Here is a 23,639-nt window from a genome sequence, read left to right on the forward strand (position 1 = left end):
CCGGTGCGGCCCCCCCCCCCTTAATTTCCAAAGAGAAAAAATATAGCTACAAACGGCAGTTTTTCTACTGTAAAATGTCAAAAATTTTAAGCTCGCTCTCTTCGCTCGCTCGCATTGAATCGTTATTCAATTCACCTGATGTTGCTGCCAGTAATTGCCAGCAGTTCCGCCCGGTGCGCCCCCCTTAATTTCCAAAGCGAAAAAATATGGCTAAGAACGGCAGTTTTTGGACTGTAAAATGTAAAATTTTGAAGCTCGCTCTCTTCGCTCGCTCGCATTTAATCTTTATGCAATTCCCTTGATGTTATTCCCTGCCAGTAATTGTCTGCAGTTGCGCCCGGTGCGCTCCCCCCCCCCCCCTTAATTTTCAAAGCGAAAAAATATAGCTATAAACGGCAGTTTTTCTACTGTAAAATGTCAAAATTTCCAAGCTCGCTCTCTTCGCTCGCTCGCATTGAATCGTTATTCAATTCACCTGATGTTGCTGCCAGTGCCAGTAATTGCCAGCAGTTGCGCTCGGTGGCATGCGCTCCCCCCCCCCCCCTCCTTAATTTCCAAAGCGAAAAATTATGGCTAAGAACGGCAGTTTTTGGACTGTAAAATGTAACATTTTCAAGCTCGCTCTCTTCGCTGGCTCGCATTTAATCGTTATGCAATTCACCTGATGTTGCTGCTAGTAATTGCCAGCAGTTCCGCCCGGTGCGACCCCCCCCCCCCCCCTTGATTTCCAAAGCGAAAAAATATGGCTAAGAACGGCAGCTTTTGGACTGTAAAATATAAAATTTTCAAGCTCGCTCGCATTTAATCGTTATGCAATATTCGCCTGATGTTGCTGCCAGTAATTGCCAGCAGTTCCGCCCGGTGCGCCCCCTCCCTTTATTTCCAAAGCGAAAAAAATATACCAACAAACGGCAGGGTTTTTTTTTTTGTACTGTAAAATGTCAAAATATTCAAGCTCGCTCGCTCCGCTCGCTCGCATTTAATTGTTATGCCTTTCTCCTGATGTTGCTGCCAGTAATTGCCGGCAGCTGCGCCCGGTGCGCCCTTCCCCCCTTTATTTCCAAAGCGAAAAAAATATAGCTCCAAATGGTAGTTTTTTTTACTGTAAAAGATGAAATCCTAGCTACGCCGGTGCCCTTTCCCCGGTTGGTTTCCCTCAACAACGGTAAAAGTCTAGGGATTTAGAGCTTCCTATATCCTAAATGTCTGTCCAAAAAAAAAAATCTTGTTACATTATTGTCAAAACGCACCCCCTTGAAAAAAAGCTGGTGACGCCCCTGGTCTTGGTAAAGCAATGAGTCAATACATGTACATGTGGATATATATGTTTATGTATATGAAATTATGTTCATGTGTTTTCTTTCTAACCCTATAGCCACATCCGGGACACCACACCCGTGCCTACGTGACTGCAGCACGGCCGATGGCCCAATTGTGTGCGAGTACACGTTGGTGGTGGAGTGGTATTACACCATGTCGAAGGCCTGCTACAACTGCCCATGTACCATGTCGGACTGCGATAGACCGGACTGTGTGGCGGCTAATGGCATTCCCAAACTCATCATGGTCGCCAACCGAACTTTTCCTGGACCATCGATAGAGGTTTCTATCGTCTTAGATGAAAATCTTTCGTAATGAATAACTATAATCTTGAATGAAAGCAGGATGATATAGCGCAATTATTAACACACTATAGCATAATGATAATCTTAGCAACCGGTAACTCCATAGAAGACCAGCAAGTGTAGATAAATATGGGCTATCCAGCTAACTTCTCAGATACAAATATGAAACAAATGAACAAAAGACTGCCTTCCAGTGCTTCTTGTCGTCTTGGATAAGACCACTGATGATCAGCAATGAGTTCACCAAGCATGGTTATAATAGGGTCTCATGGATGCAACGGTGGTGCCCCCGGGCAAGATACCTTATCCTCGTTTCTTAGTCCTTTGGAGGGGCATTTAAAGGGATTATTATTATTATTATTATCATTGTTATTATTATTTTTATCATTATTATTATTATTGTTATTATTATTATTATTATTATTAGTATTATTATTATTATTATTATTATTATTATTATTATGTTTTATTCGGCTTTCATTCACAAATATCATAGTACATAAACATTATTTTGAAATCAGAACACACTGGAGTGGTAAGGGTGCACCAGGTTGGGCAGCCCGGGTCTGGAAAGAGCCAGCTGAATGACTTGGGCCCTCAGGCCATCCTCCCCAACCCACCTGGTGCACCCAAAACAGTCAGTTTACAATATAAAAAAAAAATACATATTTCATTAACAGGCATACATCTAAACAACAACAAAAACAAAACAACTGTTCCTTTGTAAGTGTCAATTTAAGATATGTGTAACTACCCACCTTTCTTATTCTATTCAAATATCAGAGGTCATTTTCTGCCTAACAAAACTAAGAAAAAAATATTATTAATACATTGCATATATGTCTGTCAACTCTTAAATTGCTACAGACATCAAAACCTGACTCACTTAAAATTCATAAAGTTAACGCACAATGCATAAATTTGAAGTTTCCATGTAAACCATATAGCCCATATTCCCTTACAGCATTTCATTTTAACTTCATTATATTTAGACAATTAACAAAACAGAACTGCAAGAGAGAGAGAGAGAGAGAGAGAGAGAGAGAGAAAGAAAGAGAGAAAGATAGAGAGAAAACAAAAAAAAAAACATCATAAATAACTGAATATTTAACTCAACGTACCCAACCCAACCCAACACCCAGGGAGCCAGCTCAACCAGCAATGATTATCTGCATGCTTTCTATTGGGAAATAACAAAACAAAACAAAAAACTACCGTGGCAATGTACCGCTCAACATTGAACAACTGTACACTCTGCTCCTTATGGTATAGTAGGCCTATTGATAGAAATTAGAAATGAGCTTTTAATCTTTTGAGAGACTCTAAAAATTCATTTCTGAAATGCCACAGAGCATACCATTCTAAGAGGAATTTAAAGTTCATTTGCTGAAAATTGGTTTTGAAATGGCTAAGATATCAAAAAAAAAAAGAAGGTAAAACCAAGCGATCCTATTAAAAAAGGTGGGTCCCGCCTTTTCTTAGGATCGCTTTGTTTGGGTATCTCACCCATTTCAAAACCTTTTTTTTTTTTTTTTTTTTTTTTTTTTTTTAATCACCGAACAAAACGTTGAATTCTTTTTGGAATTACATGCCCTTTCATATAAGAGGTTTCTCATTATCTCGCAAAAAAAAAAATAAATAAAAATCTGAAACCAGGGGCCCGTTTCATAAAGCTTGTTATCACTGACAACTGCCACATTTCTATGACAAATTTGCTCTCAGCCAATCAGATGCAAGGATTTCAGTAGTTTGTCTCATCTATGACAACTTGTCACTGATGACAAGTTTTATGAAACGGGCCCCAGGTCTCAACCAAAACTATTGTCCAGTGTAGCTTCCTTCCTTTCACTCATAGTCTCCTTTGCGGCAATATGCAGTGAATAATAAGTTGATTTCACATATGTTTTTCTACTTGTTTAAATGATGTCAGGTTTGTCAGGACGACCAAGTCGTTCTAACCGTGATCAACCACGCAGACAACGGCGAGGGCATCAGCATTCACGCCCACGGTATCTACCAGAGGGGCACCCCGTACATGGACGGCGTCAGTATGCTGACCCAGTGTCCCATTGGGCCTCACACCAAGTTCACCTACAACTTCACTGCCGACCACGCGGGCACGCACATGTGGCACGGGCATACTGGTATGCACAGGGCGGATGGCCTTTTCGGTCCCCTGGTCGTCCGACCTCCAGATAAGGTACGAAAAGAAAATCGGTGCCATGAACCTGCACGCAAGCTCTCACAAGCTCCAAATATCAACTGGCAATTACCTTCAGTTTGTATCAAATTTGCTTAGCTAACTTTCAGTTCATAGTACCAGATTTTCAGTGGTGAATAATATTACTGATTATATTTAATTTCATTTCTCTATTTCTTCACAGAAAATTACAGCGTTAGGTGAAAACAGTTAATAAAACAAAAATGGGGCATATTTGGGGGTCCACTACATCAACATTGAGCGACTCATATATGTTAATGCGATCTTACTTTGAATAGACACGGAGCCTACCGCATTCTTATACCTTTATCTCACCCAATTTACCGCCCCCCCCCCCCCCCACCATTTCTCTTTCCAAGACCAATCGACAGCGCGCCCTCTACGATCTTGATCTGCCAGAACACATGGTGATGATGAACGACTGGATACACAGACCGGCTGCTCAGGTCTTCGCCGATCACCATCACGCTCGTGGGGAAGACAACCCGGATTCGATCCTCATCAACGGGAAGGGCCAGTTCGCCGTGTACATGGATTCCACGAGTTTAGAATCACCTGCGCCTTCTTACGTCACTCCTCGGGAAGTGTTTGAAGTAGAACAGGTGAATATTATTCTGCGTTGAGTCTGATTGGAATTATGAATATCATTTCTGTCAATAATGATTATTTTTTTTTAATTTTATGTTTTATTAGAACAATCATGAAGAGTCACACTATTTACAAATTATTTGCGTGACTGAATAACAAAATCATAAAATTTGAATAGGCAGTCAGCGGAGGCAAAATAAAGAAAAAATGATTATGAATCCAATATTTCCAATACATTGTATCAAAAATTCTTTCAGATGTAACAATCGATATAACAAATCAATGCAATACAAAATAATAAATTATGTGATAAACATACATGAAAGCTGAACAGATAGAAATTAGAAAGTCCATAATCTGTATATGAAACAATTATTTGTTAAAAACCACTGTGTTAGGAAAAGTTTTAGGGAGTGGACCAAAGAGAAGAAACGAAGCATTAAATGTGATGTTAATCTATGAGAACTTGATTAAAGTCCACTTTTTGACCCCTCCACTCCCCCCCCCCCCCCATACCGTATCTTCACTCACAACACACACACACACATACACACACACACACACACACACACACACACACACACACACACACACACAAACAAACACACACACCAACTGATTCTTTGCCTTCCCGTCATACCTCCAATTCCTGTAGGGTCGTAGGTACCGGTTCCGATTGGTGAGCAGTGGGATCACCAACACGCCCATGAAGGTGTCCGTGGACGGCCACAACCTCACGCTCATATCGACCGATGGCTCGGATGTGGAGCCCAGGACTGTGGATGCCTTGTTCCTCTTCGGAGGAGAGAGGTAATGGGGCGAAGTAGATGTCTTTTGTGGTATCTTCTAGTTTGGTATTGTTTTGTTTGGTTGTTTCTTGTGCTGTCGCCACATCCCTATTATGATAATAACTGTGCACATTGGTCAACTACAAAGTAATTTCCCTCACTGGTATATTATTTCCTTTGATTTTGCTATTCAGTGGCGGATCCAGAGGGGGCGCAAGGGGCGCACGCCCCCCTTTCTTTATCGTTAAAAACAAAAGAAATAAAGGGAAAAAATGAAATGAAACCCGGTAGTGGCACCAAAAATAATAGTTACGCCTCCCCCCCCCCCCCTTTACAGAATTCCTGGATCCGCCCCTGCTATTCATTAGGTTTTTAAAGGCTCACACTATTACTTTGACTGAATGGAGCCGTATTGAACTAATATGAGGCCAGATGGCTTGTTTAAGTGAGCAGTAAGGACTGAGATAGGGTCTACATTATGAATTTTGAAATATTTTCTGCTAAAGAGAATTTTGAATGGACTCACTTCCTCCAGAGCGGTTAAGCCCTCAAAATCATGAAACTGTGCAAAATGTGACTAATGCATGACACTTTTACCAGTGTTAGTAAAAAGATTCATTCTAAGATCGGGATGTAAGTCTGATTTGGCCTCTGATGACCTCCAGAGGTCAATGAACATTAGCTATCAGAATATTGATGTTTGGAGGCATTTGTGAATGATAGGCCTAGATCTTGGTAACGATGCACTGAATATGCATTTACTATACAAAGGAACTGTCTTCCAATTCCACATGGCATTGACAGGTTTCTACCTTTAACTTTTGAAGAGGTCAATCACCTCAAAATATCATGGTATTGATCTGTGATGTTATTAGTTAATGTTGAACATGGTTAAGATGTGCAAAACAAGCATATCTGTTTTGCAATGAAACTGTCTTCATATTCCAAAGAACACAGACAGGTTTCTACCTTTGACCTTTCACCAGTGTTAGTACATACCATAACATTCATTTTAAGATCGGGAGGTAAGTCTGATTTGACCTCTAATGACCTCCAGAGGTCAATGAATTTTAGATATCAAAATATTGATGTTTGGAGACATTTGTGAATGATAGGCCTAGATATGGTTACGATACACTAAATATGGATTTGTACCACAAAGAAACTACTGGTATCTTCCGACTCCACAGGGCATTGACAGGTTTCGATCTTTGACCTCTGATGACCTTTAGAGGTCAATGACCTCAAAATATCATAATATTGATCTTTGATGTTATTAGTTAATAATAAACATGGTTAAGATGTGCAAAACAAGCATATCTGTTTTGCAATGAAACTGTCTTCATATTCCAAAGAACACAGACAGGTTTCTACCTTTGACCTCTGGTGACCTTATAATTATGTATGAACCAAATGGTTTCTTTTGAACATTTATTGTGTTAAAAAGTTCTTGATAGTTCTTTGCAGGCAAAATGTGTATATGAAAATTCCGATGTTAAGAGCATGTGATGGGAAATGTAAACGTATGTGCGAATGCTTCTGTGTTTCCTGCTAAACTTATTTGTTTTGGGGGAAAAGAAAAGAGAAGTCTCGCTTCATGAGAGATGTTAAGATCCCGCTCTACTATGTTTACACCACAACGCCTACGGATATCTAAGCTGGAGGTGGGTTGGTATGTCTTGTATAGAGCCCTCACCGTAAGTGCGGATTAATTGGCACGGTATCTTTTGAAGAGAAACAATACTTTGTTTCACATTGTTAGTGGGGAAAAGAAAAGAAAAGAAAAGAGAAGTCTCGAGTAATTATAAGAGATGTTGAGATCCCGCTCGACACCACAATGCCGACGGATGTCTAGGCTGGAGGTGGGTTGGAATGTCTCAATAGGATTGATTTCTGCGCCATATTTTTTTTTTTCAGGAAAACATCAATAAATTGGATTTGAGTAATTTGTCGACCCCCCCCCCCCCCCCCCCCAATAAAGCAGGACAGTACGTGTACAAGAGAGCGTGTAACTGCAGCTTGGCACGCTATCTTTTGAAGAGAAACAATACTTTGTTTCTCACAAAATTATGGCAGAAAGACAACCGATAATCATCCGCTCATGTGAAATCAAGCAGACGTTTTTCAAAACATTTTCAAGATGCATCTTGGTGAGTTACAGTCTGTTAAACATGTCAATATAATGTGAAAAACAATTTGAAGGCCACCTGCAATAGGCCATCTGCAATACAGCCTCACATTTTCCGACATCACAACAGCTCTCATCAACACGTTCCATATATACTCGTGGTTAAGAGGGAAAATAATAATACTGCAAGATTGTTGTATTTCCGAAAAGACAACAGACGGAAACTGATTACACGTGAAATACATAAACTTTTTTTTCCATGCATCTTCCCCATATCATTACACATAAAGCAGTGTCAACCAGTGCAAAATGTCGGAAATACTAGAAATTCCCCTGATATAAACTGTCATTCTCTTGAAGCATATTGGGATTAAAGAAAATTGGAAATTAGTTGGATGTAATTTTGTTTTGAATTCATGTGCTTTCAATTTATCTATTTTGTTATAGATTTTCAAAATTGAGGGATGTAATTTCGGCAGTAGAGTAGAGATCATTGCCAATAACAATTAAATCTGACTTTGTTATTTAAGTGAATTCCTATTGAAAATCAGGACAGTATCATTAAGTTGATATTTTCAAACTAGTGTAAGCACTAGTTATTAATGTCAATAAGGGATTACCATTGTACATTGTACTTGGTGCCACATCCCCTAAAAGTCTGACCTCACATTGTCCTCAGAGGTCAAAGTTGGATATACGTGAGGTAATGACCAGTGTTCTGTGGAATGAGAAGACACTTCTATTGTAGCATAAATAGTAATAGCATAATGCATGATTGCACACCAGGTATACTGTTAACAATACTACACATCATACTTTTATCACTATTCTGGTATCTTGAGGCCATTGACCTGTCACAGTCCTCATAGATCAAAGGCACACTGTAAAAACATCGGTGTTAGATTTAACACCACGGGTGTTAAATCTAACACCGATCAAACTTCAATAAAGGACCACACCCACAGGTGTTAAAAATGCACTGTGATGGTGTTGAAAAGTGTTCATCTGACAATTCGTGGTGTTAATTTGACACTGTACCTGGTGTTATTTTGACACTGTACTGGTGTTAATTCAAAAATGACACCACATGGTGTTGATTTGATATTTGTTGGTGTTAATATCAATGGTTTAACACCCGTCCAGCTTCAATAAGGGACCACACCAGCTGGTGTTACTTTGGTGTAAATTCATTTTCACATTTTTTCAAAAATCTAGTATTTTTAAGTAAAATTCTTGATCGTCTTGTTTAAATTAAAAATCAACAAGAAGTGCAGTTACTAAGAAACTCTTCAAAAAACAGTTTAAAATTTGGAAATGACACCCAGAGGTGTTAATTCAACACCATAAATGAGCACCGAAAATTTAACACCAGCTCGGTGTTCACTATTTAACACCGGACTTTTTGCAGTGCAGAGACATGTAAATTATTTCCTTTGATTTGAGGAGTAGGAAAACGATTCAGTTAATTGTAACACAAATGAATTATAGGATGTCGTTATCATTGTTTATATTTGTGATCGTGCACCTCAAAACGAACATAAAGTCGCACACAAAGATTTTGCGTGAGGACTGAAAATAAGTGAAATGAAATCAACCTAGCCGAACTTGACTTTTTCATATTTTCTGAAAGAGCGGGTCTTCTTTTACATTATGCTAAAATTTGGTATCATAAAACGGGCAGGAAAGTGTGTGTGTGTGTGTTTTTTTTTTTTTTTTGGCAGTTTATCTCGAACATTTTTGGTAGAAATGTGTGATTAGGTGGGTCTTTAGAATCCCTTTCTCATTTCTGAAAAACCTTGTCCACACTCTTCATTTTCAAATCTAATAACTTTTGAAAAGATAGCGCTACTGCTTTGAAAGTTGGCATTAATTATGGACAGAATGTGATAATGAGGCATGCTTAATTTCATTTTAATCTGATAATTCCTTCATTGTTGTTACTCTGGTGGTTTACTTTCTGTTTTTGTCCCATTCATCGCACAGCCCGCACGGTTTGGTAAAGATTACGCGCTTGAATAGACACTGTACTTCAGAGCCTCTTTTCTCAGTTCACACTTTTCCTGAGTTTGTGCTTTCTTTCCAATATTTAGATAGGTTGGGAGAGTCCATTTGATTTGAGTTATACATCATTTTAAAGCCTTACGTCTGCTCTTTCAGAATATGGTCTTAAAGGACAAGTTCACCTTCATAAACATAAAGATTGAGAGAATGCAACAATATTAGTAGAACACATCAGTGCAAGTTTGAGGAAAATTGGACAATCGATGCAAAAGTTATGAATTTTTAAAATTTTTGTGTTGGAACCGCTGGATGAGGAGACTACTACAGCTTGTGAGTCATATGCGTACAACAGTATAAAGAAAATGTAAAGAAAATTCAACATATTTTCACTTTTTTCGCATAATAAAAGAGCACTTGACTTGCCTCTTTCTAAAGGCAGGGGGAATAATATTACCCATAACATTTGTCGGTAACAAGTCGGACGAATGTGTACTTTTTTCAAAAGATGAAATTTTGTGAAATTCTCTTTATATTTTCCTTATATTGTTGTACGCATGTGACATCTAAGTTATTCACACACTGCAGTAGTCTTCTCATCCAGCGGTTACTGCACAAATACTTCAAAAATGCATAACTTTTGAACGGATTGTCCGATTTTCCTCAAACTTTCAATGATGTGTTCTACTAATATTGCTACATTCTCTCAATCCTTATGTTTATGAAGGTGAACTTGTCCTTTAACTAAAAATTCATGTTTGGAGACTTTTTGTTTGTTTTGAGGTGCAGGGTCACATTTAATAAATTGCATCAAATATCAATATTCTGATAATCTGAGGTAATTGACCTCTGGAGGTCATCAGAGGTCAAAGGTAGAAACCTGTCAGGGATCTGTGAAACATAGAGGCAATTCCACTGTAAAAAAAAAAAAAAAAAAAAAAAAAAAAAAAAAAGATGGTTTCAGTACATCATTGCCGTGTTTATTGACCTTATGGAGGTCATAAGAGGTTAAAAGTAGAAAACTGGCAGAGCTCTGTGGAACATGAAGACAATTCCACTGTAACAAAAAATGATGGAGTTTTTTGTACGTCATTGCCATGTTTGAAATTATCTAAATCAATGACGCAAATTTCATCGACCTTGGGAGGTCATCAGAGGTCAAATCATACTTATCTCCCGGTCCTAAAATGAATCTTATAGCATGTGCTAACACTGGTAAAAGTTTCATGCTGTAGTCAAATTTTGCACAATTTTTCGGCTTATCTGCTCTGCTAGAATACAAAATGTGAACTTAATATTTTGCTTTTATTTCAGGTATGACGTTGTTCTCGATGCATCGCAAGATGTTGGTAACTATTGGCTAAAGGTGAAAGGTTACGGACAAGCTCGGGGAGTCATCCAAGGCTACGCCATCGTGCGATACAAGGGCGCCCCCATCGCCAACCCGACGCCCGATCCCACCGTCGACCGAACGGGCGTGGTCTTCCAAGAATGGAATGCGCCCCCTTCTGACACCGCTATCACAGTCAACCAGCTGGTGGCACTGGGTAAGAATTTGTATTCATCGATTATCAGTTTTGTAATGTATTATTAATTTACATGACAATAGTTATGTGACTTGTTCAAGCAAAAAATTGTTAGGGTTAATCGCAGGCGTCTAGGACTGGATGGTAATTTGTTCGGAGTGACATTGCATTCTCTGCTCAAGTTGGCCTTCAAAAAAAAAAGCGAAGATAGTCAAGCAGATTGGTAAAGTTTCATCAAAACAATTGACGTGAAAACGATAAGTCGATGACGTCATCATGTCACAAGTCTTTCCGTTTGACCTTCACAGTCACGTCCTTGAACCCTATAATATTATGATTACTTGTTGATTGTGACCAAATTTTCAGAAGTCTTTTTGCATATCAAATCACACCAATTGATTTGTGGCGTTGGGGTTATTCGCTCATCGCTCGACATGCATGCCACTGTGTAGTTTTGCGTGGCCGACGTGACCGCGGTGTGTTTGTTTTTATTTGTTTGGTTGTTTGTTTTTTTACACAGAGATAAAAAGAAAATATATCTCTCTGTTTTTTTTTACACGGAATTGCAAGCTTTTGAAGTGTCATAACTCTCTCATACCTTTTTCCAAGTTGGATGAATCCCGTAAGATTTAATTTTACTTTGCATTAAAAGAAAGAGAACTGTATTTGCATTGTAAACTCGTCATATGGCGCTTTTAAAGAAGACATAACACAACCTGACGTTTTGGTGCAGCGAAAGACCCAACAGCATGGAGATTCGCGCAATGGACAGACTGTTCCGATGCGGAGATATTCGAGAATCGTCGCAATATCGTCGCAATCTTTCGTCTCTTTTAAGGCTGTCGTATCTTCAAGCTATATGCTTATTTGACGACAGTCTTCTGCATTCACACTCCCAACACGTCATACGCTATAATTCAGTCAGATCATTTGATTCACTACTTTCCCGAGTGGTTCCCAATCGACGCGCTCTCTTATTCTTTCCTTCAATCTTTGCACGTATATCTCAATTATGTTTGGATACACAACCTACTGTATGTTTTATTGTCTTGAAAATAAAAAGAAATCACTGTATTTCATTTGTATCATATATTCAGTGTAGAAAATTCCTAATAAACTCATTTGAATATGTGAACAACTGTATCACCAATAGATACTTCGATTAAAATATTCGCATAAGGGCAATAGACCGTTTCTGTAATTTATTGGAATGTATCTTTTTCAGCAGTCAAATAACGAACTATCAATTTCTTTTCCTCGCACCCTCAAATTAAGTTCCATAGGCATGTGATAGGCAGGAATTTGCTTAGTTTGCTTAGTCAGTTTTTCAATCCTAATTTTTTTTTTATATTGTCGTTATATACATAATACTGTATTTTAATTCATTATTTTTCTGTATACCAAAGTGCTTAGAAACGTCAGTATTAAGCTATATGTTATCTATTATTATTGTAATTATTATTATTACTATTTTCATTATTATTATTCATGTTATTAATGGCAGTATATAGTAGTAGTAGCAGATGTTGTTGTTGTTGTTGTTGTTGTTGTTGTCGTCGTCGTTGTTGTTGCTGCTGCTGCTGCTGCTGCTGCTAGGCCGAACAAGCCTCCTGCAAACTTTTTTTGCTTGTTAAGGTCAACTTTTGTGAACAAAACATGCATAAAATCTGAGTAGGCCTACATTACAGTTCAGGGGCGTCACCGGCTTTTTTTCAAGGGGAGTGCGTTTAGACCCTAACGTAACGAGATTTTTTTTTTTTTTTTTTGACAGACATTTGGAATATATGAAGCTCTCAATGCCTAGACTTTTACTGTTTTTGAGGGAAACCAAGCGGGGAAAGGGCACCGGCTAGCTAGGATTTCATCTTGGGGGGGGGGGGGGGGGGGGGTTGATAGTATGCGAGGGAGCGAGCAAGGGGGGGGGGAGAGGGTGTGGAAGTGCCTGATGTCCCTCCCCCATCCCACGGTGAAAACTTTTTGCATTTTGATGTTGTAAATATTGCAATTTGATGCAGGCTTTTTGCGTGTTTTTATCGACTTGAAACAGTCCCACTTGTTTCAGGTAGCAGTACATTGATGGAATTTGTTGTTGAACAATATGCCTATAAACTATTATCATTTCAATAAACTTCTTGTATTGATTCTTACACTGATGTCATGAACACGACCGAGCCCGAGCAAGCGGAGAGAGCGAGGGTGGATTTGGTGCATGTTTTGCTTGTTTTATCGACTTGCGGCAGTCCCACTTGTTTAAAGTAAAGCAGTATATTTTGATGTAGATTATTATCGAACAATTTGCCTATAAAAAAAGTATCATCCAATTAACTTCCTGTTTTAATATTTACACTGAATATCATGAACGCGGCCAATCAAGAGCGAGAGGAGTGAGCGAGGGGGAGGATGTGGGAGGGAGTGTCCCCCTCCCACGGTGAGCACTTTTTGCATTTTGATGTTGTAAATGGTGCAATTTGATGCAGGTATTTTGCGTGTTTTATCGACTTGAAACAGTCCCACTTGTTTACGGTATCAGTGCATTTTGAAGTAATTTGTTATTAAACAATTTGCCTATAAATGGTATAATTTAAATAAATTTCTAGTAATAATTCTTACACTGATGTCATGAGCGCGACCGAGCCCGAACAAGCGGAACGAGCAAGGGGAGGGGGGGGGGGGGGTTGTGGGAGGGGGTTGTCCCCCTATAAATGGATTATGGAATGACGGTGTGAAACGACAAATTACTGGCAGCAATATTGGGAGAATGGCTTGACGATTACATGCGAGCGAGCGGAGCAAGCGAGCTTTGAAATTTTGACATTTTACAGTCCCCAGACTGCCGTTTGTAGCCATATTTATTTTATTTATTTATTTATTTATTTTTTTTTTTTTTGCTTTGGAAATTAAGGGGGGCGCACCGGGCGCAACTGCTGGCAATTACTGGCAGCAACATCAGGTGAATGGCATAACGATTAAATGCGAGTAAGCGAAGAGAGCGAGCTTGAACATTTTGACATTTTACAGTCAAAAACTACCATTTGGAGCAATATTTTTTCGCTTTGGAAATAAAGGGGGGAAGGCGCACCGGGCGCAACTGCCGGCAATTACTGGCAGCAACATCAGGAGAAAGGCATAACAATTAAATGCGAGCGAGCGGAGCGAGCGAGCTTGAATATTTTGACATTTTACAGTTAAAAAAAAAACCTGCCGTTTGTTGCTATATTTTTTCGCTTTGGAATTTAAGGGAGGCGCATAGGGCGCAACTCCTGGCAATTACTGGCAGCAATATCAGGAGAGCATAACGATTACATGCCAGCGAGCGGAGCGAGCGAGCTTGAAAATTTTACATTTTACCGTCCAAAAGCTGCCGTTCTTAGCCATATTTTTACGCTTTGGAAATCAAGGGAGGGGCGCACCGGGAGGAACTGCGGGCAATTACTGGCAGCAACATCAGGTGAATTGCATAACGATTAAACGCGAGCAAACGAAGAGAGCGAGCTTGAAAATTTTACATTTTACAGTCCAAAAACTGCCGTTCTTAGCCATATTTTTTCGCTTTGGAAATTAAGGGAGTTGGGCGCACCGGGCGGAACTGCTGACAATTACTGGCAGTAACATCAGGAGAATTTAAAGGTGATGGCTAGTAACTGATCAGTGGGAATCAGTGGGATTGCTGAGGGATGATTGTTCCAATTCTTGTGGGATTCATTTAAGAGTAAATTAATATATATTCTTGTGTGAAAACTATTTGCTTCAGAATGGTCTCATATTCAAGTAATGTTCAATTTAATGTTTCCAGGTAAGCGTCCCTAGTCAGTGACGGGGCATTAATCTGCACATTACTTGAAATTGAGACCGTTCTGAAGCAAATAATTTTCACACGACAGTAGATACATAATGTACTCTTTAATGAATCCCACAAGGATTGGAACAATCATCCCTCAGCATTCCCACTGATTCCCACTGATCGGTTACTAGCCTTCCACTTTAAGTGCGAGCGAGCGGAGCGAGCGAGCTTGAAAATTGTGACATTTTACAGTGCAAAAACTGCCGTTTTTTTGCAGTAAGGGGGGGGGGCACCGGGTTGAACTGCCGGCAATTCCTGGCAGCAACTTCAGGAGAATGGCATTACGACTAAATGCCAGCGAGCTTGAAAATGTTGACATTTTACAGTTCAAAAGCTGCCGTTCTTAGCCATATTTTTTCGCTTTGGAAATCAAGGGAGGGGGCGCACCGGGCGCAACTGATGGCAATTACTGGCAGCAACATCAGGTGAATTGCATAACGATTAAATGCGAGCTAGCGAAGAGAGCGAGCTTGAAAATTCTGACATTTTACAGTCCCAAAACTGCCGTTTGAAGCTATAATTTTTTTTTTGCTTTCGAAATTCAGGGGGCGCACCGGGCGCAACTGCTGGCAATGACTGGCAGCAATATCAGGAGAATTTAAGTGCGAGCGAGCGGAGCGAGCGAGCTTGAAAATTGTGACATTTTACAGTGCAAAAACTGCCGTTTGTAGCTATATATATATATATATTTTTTTTTTTTTTCTACAGTAAGGGGGGGGGGGTGCACCGGATGGAACTGCCGGCAATTCCTGGCAGCAACTTCAGGAGAATGGCATTACGACGAAATGCCAGCGAGCGGAGCGAGCGAGCTTGAAAATTTTGACATTTTACAGTCCAAAAACTGCCGTTTGTAGCTATATCTTTTTCGCTTTGGAAATGAAGAGGGGGCGGGGGGAACGCCCGGTGCGCCCCTCCCCCTGGATCCGCCACTGGTAGTCAAGGGTGTCGGTTTATGTTCATGACCAGCGAGGTGGCGTCGAAGTGACCAAGCATGGGAAGGATGTCCAAAATCTATCTTAATAGTAAACACTGTATACACACTTATACTAGTAGATATGTATAAAATCAGTTCTGCCAGAACCAGGGCTGCGAATTGTTTTTGCCCACAATTTCTTTTGTTTTTGATTTTTTTTTGTCCCCGATGCATAATTTCCAAAAAAAAAAAAAGGAAATAGATTAAAAAAAAAATGATTACTATTTAGGGTCCGGCGTTGAGGTCGCTCACAAACTGATTTTTTTTTTTTTTTTTTTTTTTTTTTTTTTTTTGGTCTGAAGGGGGGTGCGTTCGCACCCAACGCACCCCCCCCCCCCCCCCCCCCCCCCCCCCCCCCCCCGGTGACGCCCATGCAGATCCGGTCTATCATATTATAGCAGCTGGTTTAGTCGTAGTTTTCGAGTGTAAATCAGTGGGCAGCAAATAGGGATCCATTCAATCAGACCACCCTCCTCTCTCTAATCTACAACGTGTAGCCGCCGTCTAGTCTTCTCGTCATTATAATGCAGGACACCTTTTGGAAAAAAATCTCTCCTCATCCTGTTAAAGCTTGTGTACGGCCGTCACAAATACCGCACCACTTTGAAGGCGGAACCATGTCAATAAATGTGTTTAATGCAAACATGTATTACAAAATACTTTTCAGCATCTCCCTGCTCTCATCTCCTTCTAGAAAACGCCAGCATTCCTCAAAAAGGCAAGAGAACAGTTTACGTTTCCTACGACCTTAATCCGGTGAGTATAGGTAGTTCCTCGCGTTATCAAAATCTCTCTTCCTCCTTCTCCTTCGCTCTCTCCCTCTCTCTCTCTCTCGCTGTGTATAATATGCTTCTTACTTGTACAGTAGTCATGATTCATTTATTACACAATCATTTTATTGAAATCAAACTCACTTTCTGCAACACTGCCGTTATGTCAAGAATAACGATCTCTTTCAAGGAAATGAGTATTTCTCAAATATCATTCCGTCACGTCCGTGCATGGGAGCGCTGTGGCAGAGAGAAAAACACTCCCGACTCCCAACTTTTTATTTTGATGACGGCGATGATCAGCACAAAAGGTGACGATGGCGATGATGAGCACAAAAGGAAATTAAGGAAAATACTAACAAACAAACAAACAAGCAGATAGACAGACGAACAAGCAAACGAAAATCCCCATCAACACTCAGGATTATCCTAATATGCATATGCAACACCCTGGCGTCCCGAGCAAAATAATAAAACGCTCGTAGATTCTTAGTAAACGACTTTTTTTTTTTTTTCATTTTACATATCGGAGTGGGATTCACATCTGACACAATGGCCCGAATTGACGAAGGTGGTACAATCTTGTCCATCAGTCATGTTCGTCAACGAAATGACTGATTTCGTAACGAAATAGGCCATGCGACACTTGGTGCCCCATACAAAACTGCGGTCTTTAAACCTAGACAAGATTGTACCACGTTCGTGAAATTGGGTCTAGATATTTTATTGTAATATGATTTCGTTGTGGTCACTGTCTCATGTCCCTAAGAAAATTATTTGATTATCTCCCCTCCCCCCTCTTCCCACTAGGTCAACAATGTCCACTTTAACAAACCAGACCTTTACCCACTGGGGCCGACAGGGCCGGGATACGGCGAGTACCACTCGGCGCAGATCAATCGCCGCTCCTTCCACTTCCTCGACATACCGCCGCTGTCGCAGTTTGACGAACAGACGATGCTTGACGAGCTATGCGAAGTGGACTCTGTCGATAGAGAGCGCTGTTCACGCGAATACTGCTCGTGTCCGCAATACATCCAAGTGGAGCTGGGACAGGTAAAAACATGATGAGTTAGCTGGCAAAATGAGTTCACGTCATTTTTATTAAGATGAGATATTTTAAATCATAACTTCAAAAACATTCCTAGTTGATGTTGGTATATGTAACTAATGAGGTATCGCTGGAAAGGTTTTATTTGGCTCTACATTGGATCTGTTGATATGAACTTACCTAACAATGTTCAAAAAGCCGCTTAGCCCATTTACGATCAAACCCATCGGATAAGAGTAATATACTACTAGACAATACGCAACAAAGACAATGAAGGCTGATCTGAAAGAAGGGGGAAGTGAAATGAGATCAGAATAGATTTAACAGTAATAAGATAGATCCTTATAAAAACAACAAACACCAAATAATGTTACTAACACACTATTAACATTACCGGCAAAGATTCTCGAATTTTCGAAACATTACTTGTGCAGTGGAGTGTAATTATAGGGCAAGTAGTTGAAAGTGTAAGTGGCGATAAAAATCTGAGATTAGTACTAGGCTACGTTTGGAATCGAGAGCTATGGATGTCACAAATCTCTTTGCAGACGCTGGAAATCGTCTTGGTAGACGAAAGCAAAGATCTGGACATCGTCCATCCCTTTCATCTCCATGGCCACGCCTTCAGAGTGGTGGCACAGGCGAAGCTGGGCACGAACACATCCTTGGAAGCGGTGAAGATGATGGACCAAAGTGAGTTGATATTTTATTTTATCGTCATCACTAACATACGCATCATCATCATCATCGCTATCATCGCCACCATTAATACCATCATCATCACCGCTTATCTATCTTCATCTTATCCATCGTCATTATCATTATCATCATCATCATCACCACCACCACCATTATCATCATCATCACTGATCATCATCATCACCATCATATCTGCATTATTATCACCATCATCCTCATTATCATTATCATCAACATCACGATCATTATTACCATCCCACCATCACCATCATCATAATCACCATCACCATTATCACCATTATCACTACCATCATCATCACAATCATCACCAACATCTGCAATACACCATTATCACTATCATTACCATCATCATCACCATTATCACCATCATCACTATCACAATAACCATTACACCATTATCACTATTATCATCAAAATCTCATCGCCATCATCATCACCCTCATCACCATCGTCATTAGCACCATCATCGTCGTCATAACCATCACATCATTATCACCACCACCACCATCATCATCATCATCACCATCATCACCAACTTCACCATCATCATTATCATCATCATTGCCATCGTTATGATTGTGATTACTATCATTTTCTTTCTGTGTTTGCATCGAAATCAACGGTAATCGACACGATGACCTGTCGATTGATTATTCCTCTCTAGACACCACTTTCCGTCGAACCTGGAACTCCTGATTGACAGCTAGGTGGAGGTCTCCTCAATAGTTACGTTCAGACGACAAGCCTTTGTATCTGATGTCGCTATACCCTAGGAAGTCCAATAGATAAGAATACAGTAAATGAAATGCGTGCAGGGCAGCCAAACTGCGATATCTCACGATTGATTTCAGCAAAACAAGTCGTTCGTTTTTTGATAAGCATGGAATGCAGTAGTCGCAATGCATCTAAGCCTCATCATCCATCTTGTTTTGACAAGCGTCAACGACACTTTGCTGTATATTGCAGGATCTACCACTCAGTGCAACTGATCGAGTCCCTCATAGAACCATCGTCGCTGATATTTATAACACCAGTGATATTCTTCTTCCCATGTAAAGAGATAAAGAAATCTAATATCCAATGAATAATAGCATATATTTTGATAATTTACCTGTCTTTCTGCAGACGGCGAGATAAAGCGCAACTTCAACAGTCCGCCTGAAAAGGATACGGTGATGACCCCAAGCGCTGGTTACACCGTGATCCAGTTTGTGGCCGACAACCCCGGCTGGTGGTTCTTACACTGCCATCTTGAGTTCCACGTTGAGGTAGGTTATGTATTCATATAACAGTACATGTAGTAAACGTATGTCACACAACTTCACACTGGTAGTCCTAAGACTAAATTGCTGTGGCATATACTGTACATAAAAACATTACAATTACAAATTCGCTGACATAAGGTGTATGGCGTGTGTATCATGATGGACATAATCGAGAAAAGAGATGGCTAGGAATATTAAAACTAGGTGACGACTATGTTTTCATAAAGCTACAACCATGACAACTTCACACGAATGTATAGGTGTAGTTATGGCAACGCTTAAGGTAGTGGTGTTTGGGTAGAGGGGGAGGGGTAGAATTTAGTTATTCGCCACTCAATCCAATAATCATGTCCGATATGATGAAAACTACAGTACTTTTCTCTTGACCGTGGTCCAGGTTGGAATGGGTCTGGTTGTCCGAGTCGGCAACCAAACTGACCTTCCCCCCGTACCCAAAGACTTTCCCCGATGTGGCAACTACTACGGACCATCCTCCTCCTCCGCTCAATCGTTGATCGTCATCGTCCTCTCCGTCGTCATAGCAGTCCTTCTCATCATAGTCATCGTCCTCGTCGTAATCGTCCAGAGATCCAACAAAAGCAACGGACGGGGCAAGGCTTCGAGAGTACCCAACAGCGACCCGCAATCGGCGACGAAACTATGATGGTTTTATCGCGCAAGGCGCTCGGTCATTATGCATCATTAGCTCTCTGCCTCTTTAAAGTGTAATGTTCGAATCTCATTCCGTGCTACCACACGAACCATGGTGTGTATGATTATAGGGCTTCATGGTTAGAAGAAGAGTGCAACATTAGAATTAGGTCTAGGAATTGAAAACAGTTGTCAGGACCAGTATGACATAGGGTTAGGTTTCTATAGGATATGATGATTAGTGAGGCGAATATTGAGACTCAGAAAAAATGGTTCGAAAATAGGATGTAGGAGTTTTGACTATACCTAATTATAATAATGATGTGATGATATTAATAATAATGATACTAATGATAATAATAATTATAACGTGTGAATAATAATATTAATAGTAATAATAATAATAATAACAATAATAATTATTATCATTATTGTTATTATTTTCATTATTATTATTATTATTATCATTGTTATTATTATTATTACTATTATTATTATTATTATTATTATTATTATTATTATCAATATTATCATCATTATTATAATTATCATCATCATCATCATTATCATCATCATCAATTTACAAAGTGCAAAATCTATGTACGTAATAGTCATCTTCGCTGCAAAATTATCCTTAAGTTTTATTTTGTTTGAAAGTTTGTTTGGTGATGAGGTAGAACAGCTTACGATAACACTACAGTGGTATTACCGCAATCATTGCCTATCCTTTCCCTCAGAAATATTTAGTATAATTACAGATACTTCTACAATTATTGTTTTGTATGTGTTCATACATTAAGTGTGTTTGCAATGACGCTCGGTTACAATGTGCGGAGCTGATAAGCCATTCTAAAACAAATACTAAAATAATAATCAATTCTGTGGTCACTCCAATATACACAGAAAATGACGTGTAACATCTTATTTTCTATCTAACGAAAGGCAGACGGTGATTATTTTGAGCAAAATTAACAACAAAATAGAATAATTTCACGCTCAAGTAAAGCGACAAAGAAAAAAAAAGTCAATGTAATGCTTTGCTACTGTATTGCTGCATGAATATTGCTAATTTTGAAGATTTTTTTTTAAATCTATTATCATTTGAAAGTTCTTGGCTGAAACAGCGTCTGAGATAATATTTTCCTCTATTATAGGCCCTCCTCGTCTTTCTATTCAAGCCATTTTCAACACTATCATAAACTTGGATTTTGTAAAAGCCAACGGGTTTTCATCCTTCTTTTCAGCTGTGTGTTTGGTTCTCACGTCCTTATATTTGTCATTGTTCGTATACTATCTTGCTTTCTTGGCTTTAAGAGCAGTTCTTTCGTTTATATCTCCTCTTGGTATTATTTGATGTTTTAGGCCTTTTGTCCACGATACATGTACTATTGTGTCTGATTTCTCGAATTATTGTGATAATTTTCAGAAAAGGAAAATCTTAACAATGTCGTGTTCCTCAGTTGCCCGCACTTTCCAGGACGGTGACTGGTATGAAACATTAAAGCATCTATTGACTTTCAAACGGATGTGACGTAATAAACAAAGGTTCAACTTGAAAATATCACTAATCACGTTATAGCAATTGAAACAAGAATGAAGAAAACTATTGATTTCATCTTCTTGTCTAAGTTATCCTCTATTATATTTTGAGGGGGCTGCAATATTGTCCATAACATACAGTATATGTATTGCTGTCGTTGTTGATTTTTTTGTTTGTTTTTGTTTGATGTGATATCGTTCAGCACTATGTTGGTGCAATTACGTTCTTGACCCACATTTTTCTGCAACCACTTATCTAAATCCAGTGGGGTTTTCTGCAAAATATGGGTAAGATGTTATATCTTTAGATCCAGAGACAGCATTCAGACAGTTTAGTCGCATTGACAGTTATCAATGTGGAAATCCGATTTTTACTTGTTTGTTTTTGTTTGTTTGTTTGTTTGATTGTTTGTTTGTTTTTGGGGTGGAGACACAATCACTGCAGTTTAGGGAATTTGAAACACCAACCTTGTGATTTACACCCCGTGTTCCATTATGTTCGTCAATTAAGAGAATCGGTATACGAATTTGAGACATTATAGTCTGTTATTTCCACTTGATCATGGAGAATAGAATTTCACCTTTAATCAGGTTATTTGGGAATTTTACAGTGTGTTTACTATTCATTTGTCATCCATGTAAATATCTAAATTTCTCTTTTTATTTTTGCTATTCATTTTGCCCTGTCACCTACCAATCTCTTTTTTCTTTGTCGTGCCCCTCCTCCCCCTCACTCAGACTGTAACCATGTATTATGATGATGGATACTTGTTCTAGATCCTTCAGAGATACCCCTTTACGGATCAATGGGTCAGGATTGTGATAATATCCCCTATTACGGGTTTTTGGAAGGGAAGCCATCAAAATTACCCCCTACCACAGGTTTTGGGAAGGGAAGATAGCAAAATGAAAGAAGGGTTCCGAGGTGAAGGGTGTCTGCATTTTTACTCCGCGTGGAGTAGAATATCTCTAGAAATTTCACCAGAAAAGATGTACTTCCCTGCTAAAAGAAGGCCAGCCCGGTGTGCTCTGCAGCAAAACATGCACAGAAAACACCTTCAGGAGAATTGGGGCAACCACCAAGAAGCCCTATTACCCCTATTTTGACATTTTACTAGGGTTTGCAACTAATCTTGATTGGGACACTGTTTGTTGTTGGGAAAGATTTGGAAACCACCCCTAATAAGTCAAGAACATTTAAGAGCAAAAGTCCCCCTATTCAAGGATTCCCCCCCCCCCCCCGAATTGAGCGCCTAGAATATACCCCTTTTCCGAAAAATCGGGAATGCGGATGCGGTGTATGCAGAATTACCATCTGAGTGAAGAGGGGAGGGTGGGGATATCCAGCATGTTGCAGCCCTGAAGGTTGTTTTTGTGATGAAATCCCCATATGGCACTATACGTTACACTCTGGTCTTGATCTCTTTTGATGATTGTACATGCAACAGTAACTTGCAAGCGAACACAGTTTTTTTTTTTTTTTTGAGAGAGAGTGGCATTTTTGTGACATGCATAATGAAATCCTTATCATGCAAAAGGTCATGAACCATCCCATTGTGAAGTTTGTACACAAAGAAATATATAAACTTGCGTTTCTAAATGTCAAATGTGCTGCACTTAGTATGGAAATCTTTTCTCTATTTCTCATATTCATGACCGACGATTTCACAATTTATTATTCTTGATTTGTTGTACAGCTTTAACAGTCAATCACTGACTATCGCGAAATTCAAACAATGACACAGATATATAAATATATACTAGTATATATCTGTAAGTCAACAAACGAAACTTTTATTGAAACATCTTTGTGAAATTTGAACAATCTCGCAGTGAATATCCCAATTAAAGGGATGGTATAAATTTGGTGGATATATGGGGCGTCAAATTTGATTTTGTGTGTGTTTGTGTGTGTGTGTGTGTGTGTGTGTGTGTGTGTGTCTGTGTGTGAGAGA

At 39.4% G+C, this 23,639-nt stretch overlaps 1 protein-coding gene across 1 annotated transcript in view; it reads left to right on the top strand.

Moving 5' to 3' along the window:
- LOC139745495 (uncharacterized) overlaps positions 1–20,158 on the top strand; it is a 45,769-nt gene extending 25,611 nt beyond the window's left edge. Inside the window, exons 3-12 of the mRNA XM_071655917.1 lie at positions 1,376–1,602; positions 3,556–3,825; positions 4,206–4,448; positions 5,090–5,244; positions 10,663–10,895; positions 16,383–16,444; positions 17,269–17,514; positions 18,058–18,202; positions 19,355–19,497; positions 19,892–20,158. Of these exons, the coding sequence (XP_071512018.1) occupies positions 1,376–1,602; positions 3,556–3,825; positions 4,206–4,448; positions 5,090–5,244; positions 10,663–10,895; positions 16,383–16,444; positions 17,269–17,514; positions 18,058–18,202; positions 19,355–19,497; positions 19,892–20,158 (1,991 nt within the window). The remainder of the gene's footprint in view (positions 1–1,375; positions 1,603–3,555; positions 3,826–4,205; positions 4,449–5,089; positions 5,245–10,662; positions 10,896–16,382; positions 16,445–17,268; positions 17,515–18,057; positions 18,203–19,354; positions 19,498–19,891) is intronic.
- Positions 20,159–23,639: the final 3,481 nt, after the last annotated feature.

This window comes from Diadema antillarum, unplaced genomic scaffold, assembly GCF_040938485.1.
Source record: "Diadema antillarum isolate AM-2024a unplaced genomic scaffold, OU_Dant_1.0 scf00000004, whole genome shotgun sequence".
NCBI classification, from domain to species: domain Eukaryota; kingdom Metazoa; phylum Echinodermata; class Echinoidea; order Diadematoida; family Diadematidae; genus Diadema; species Diadema antillarum.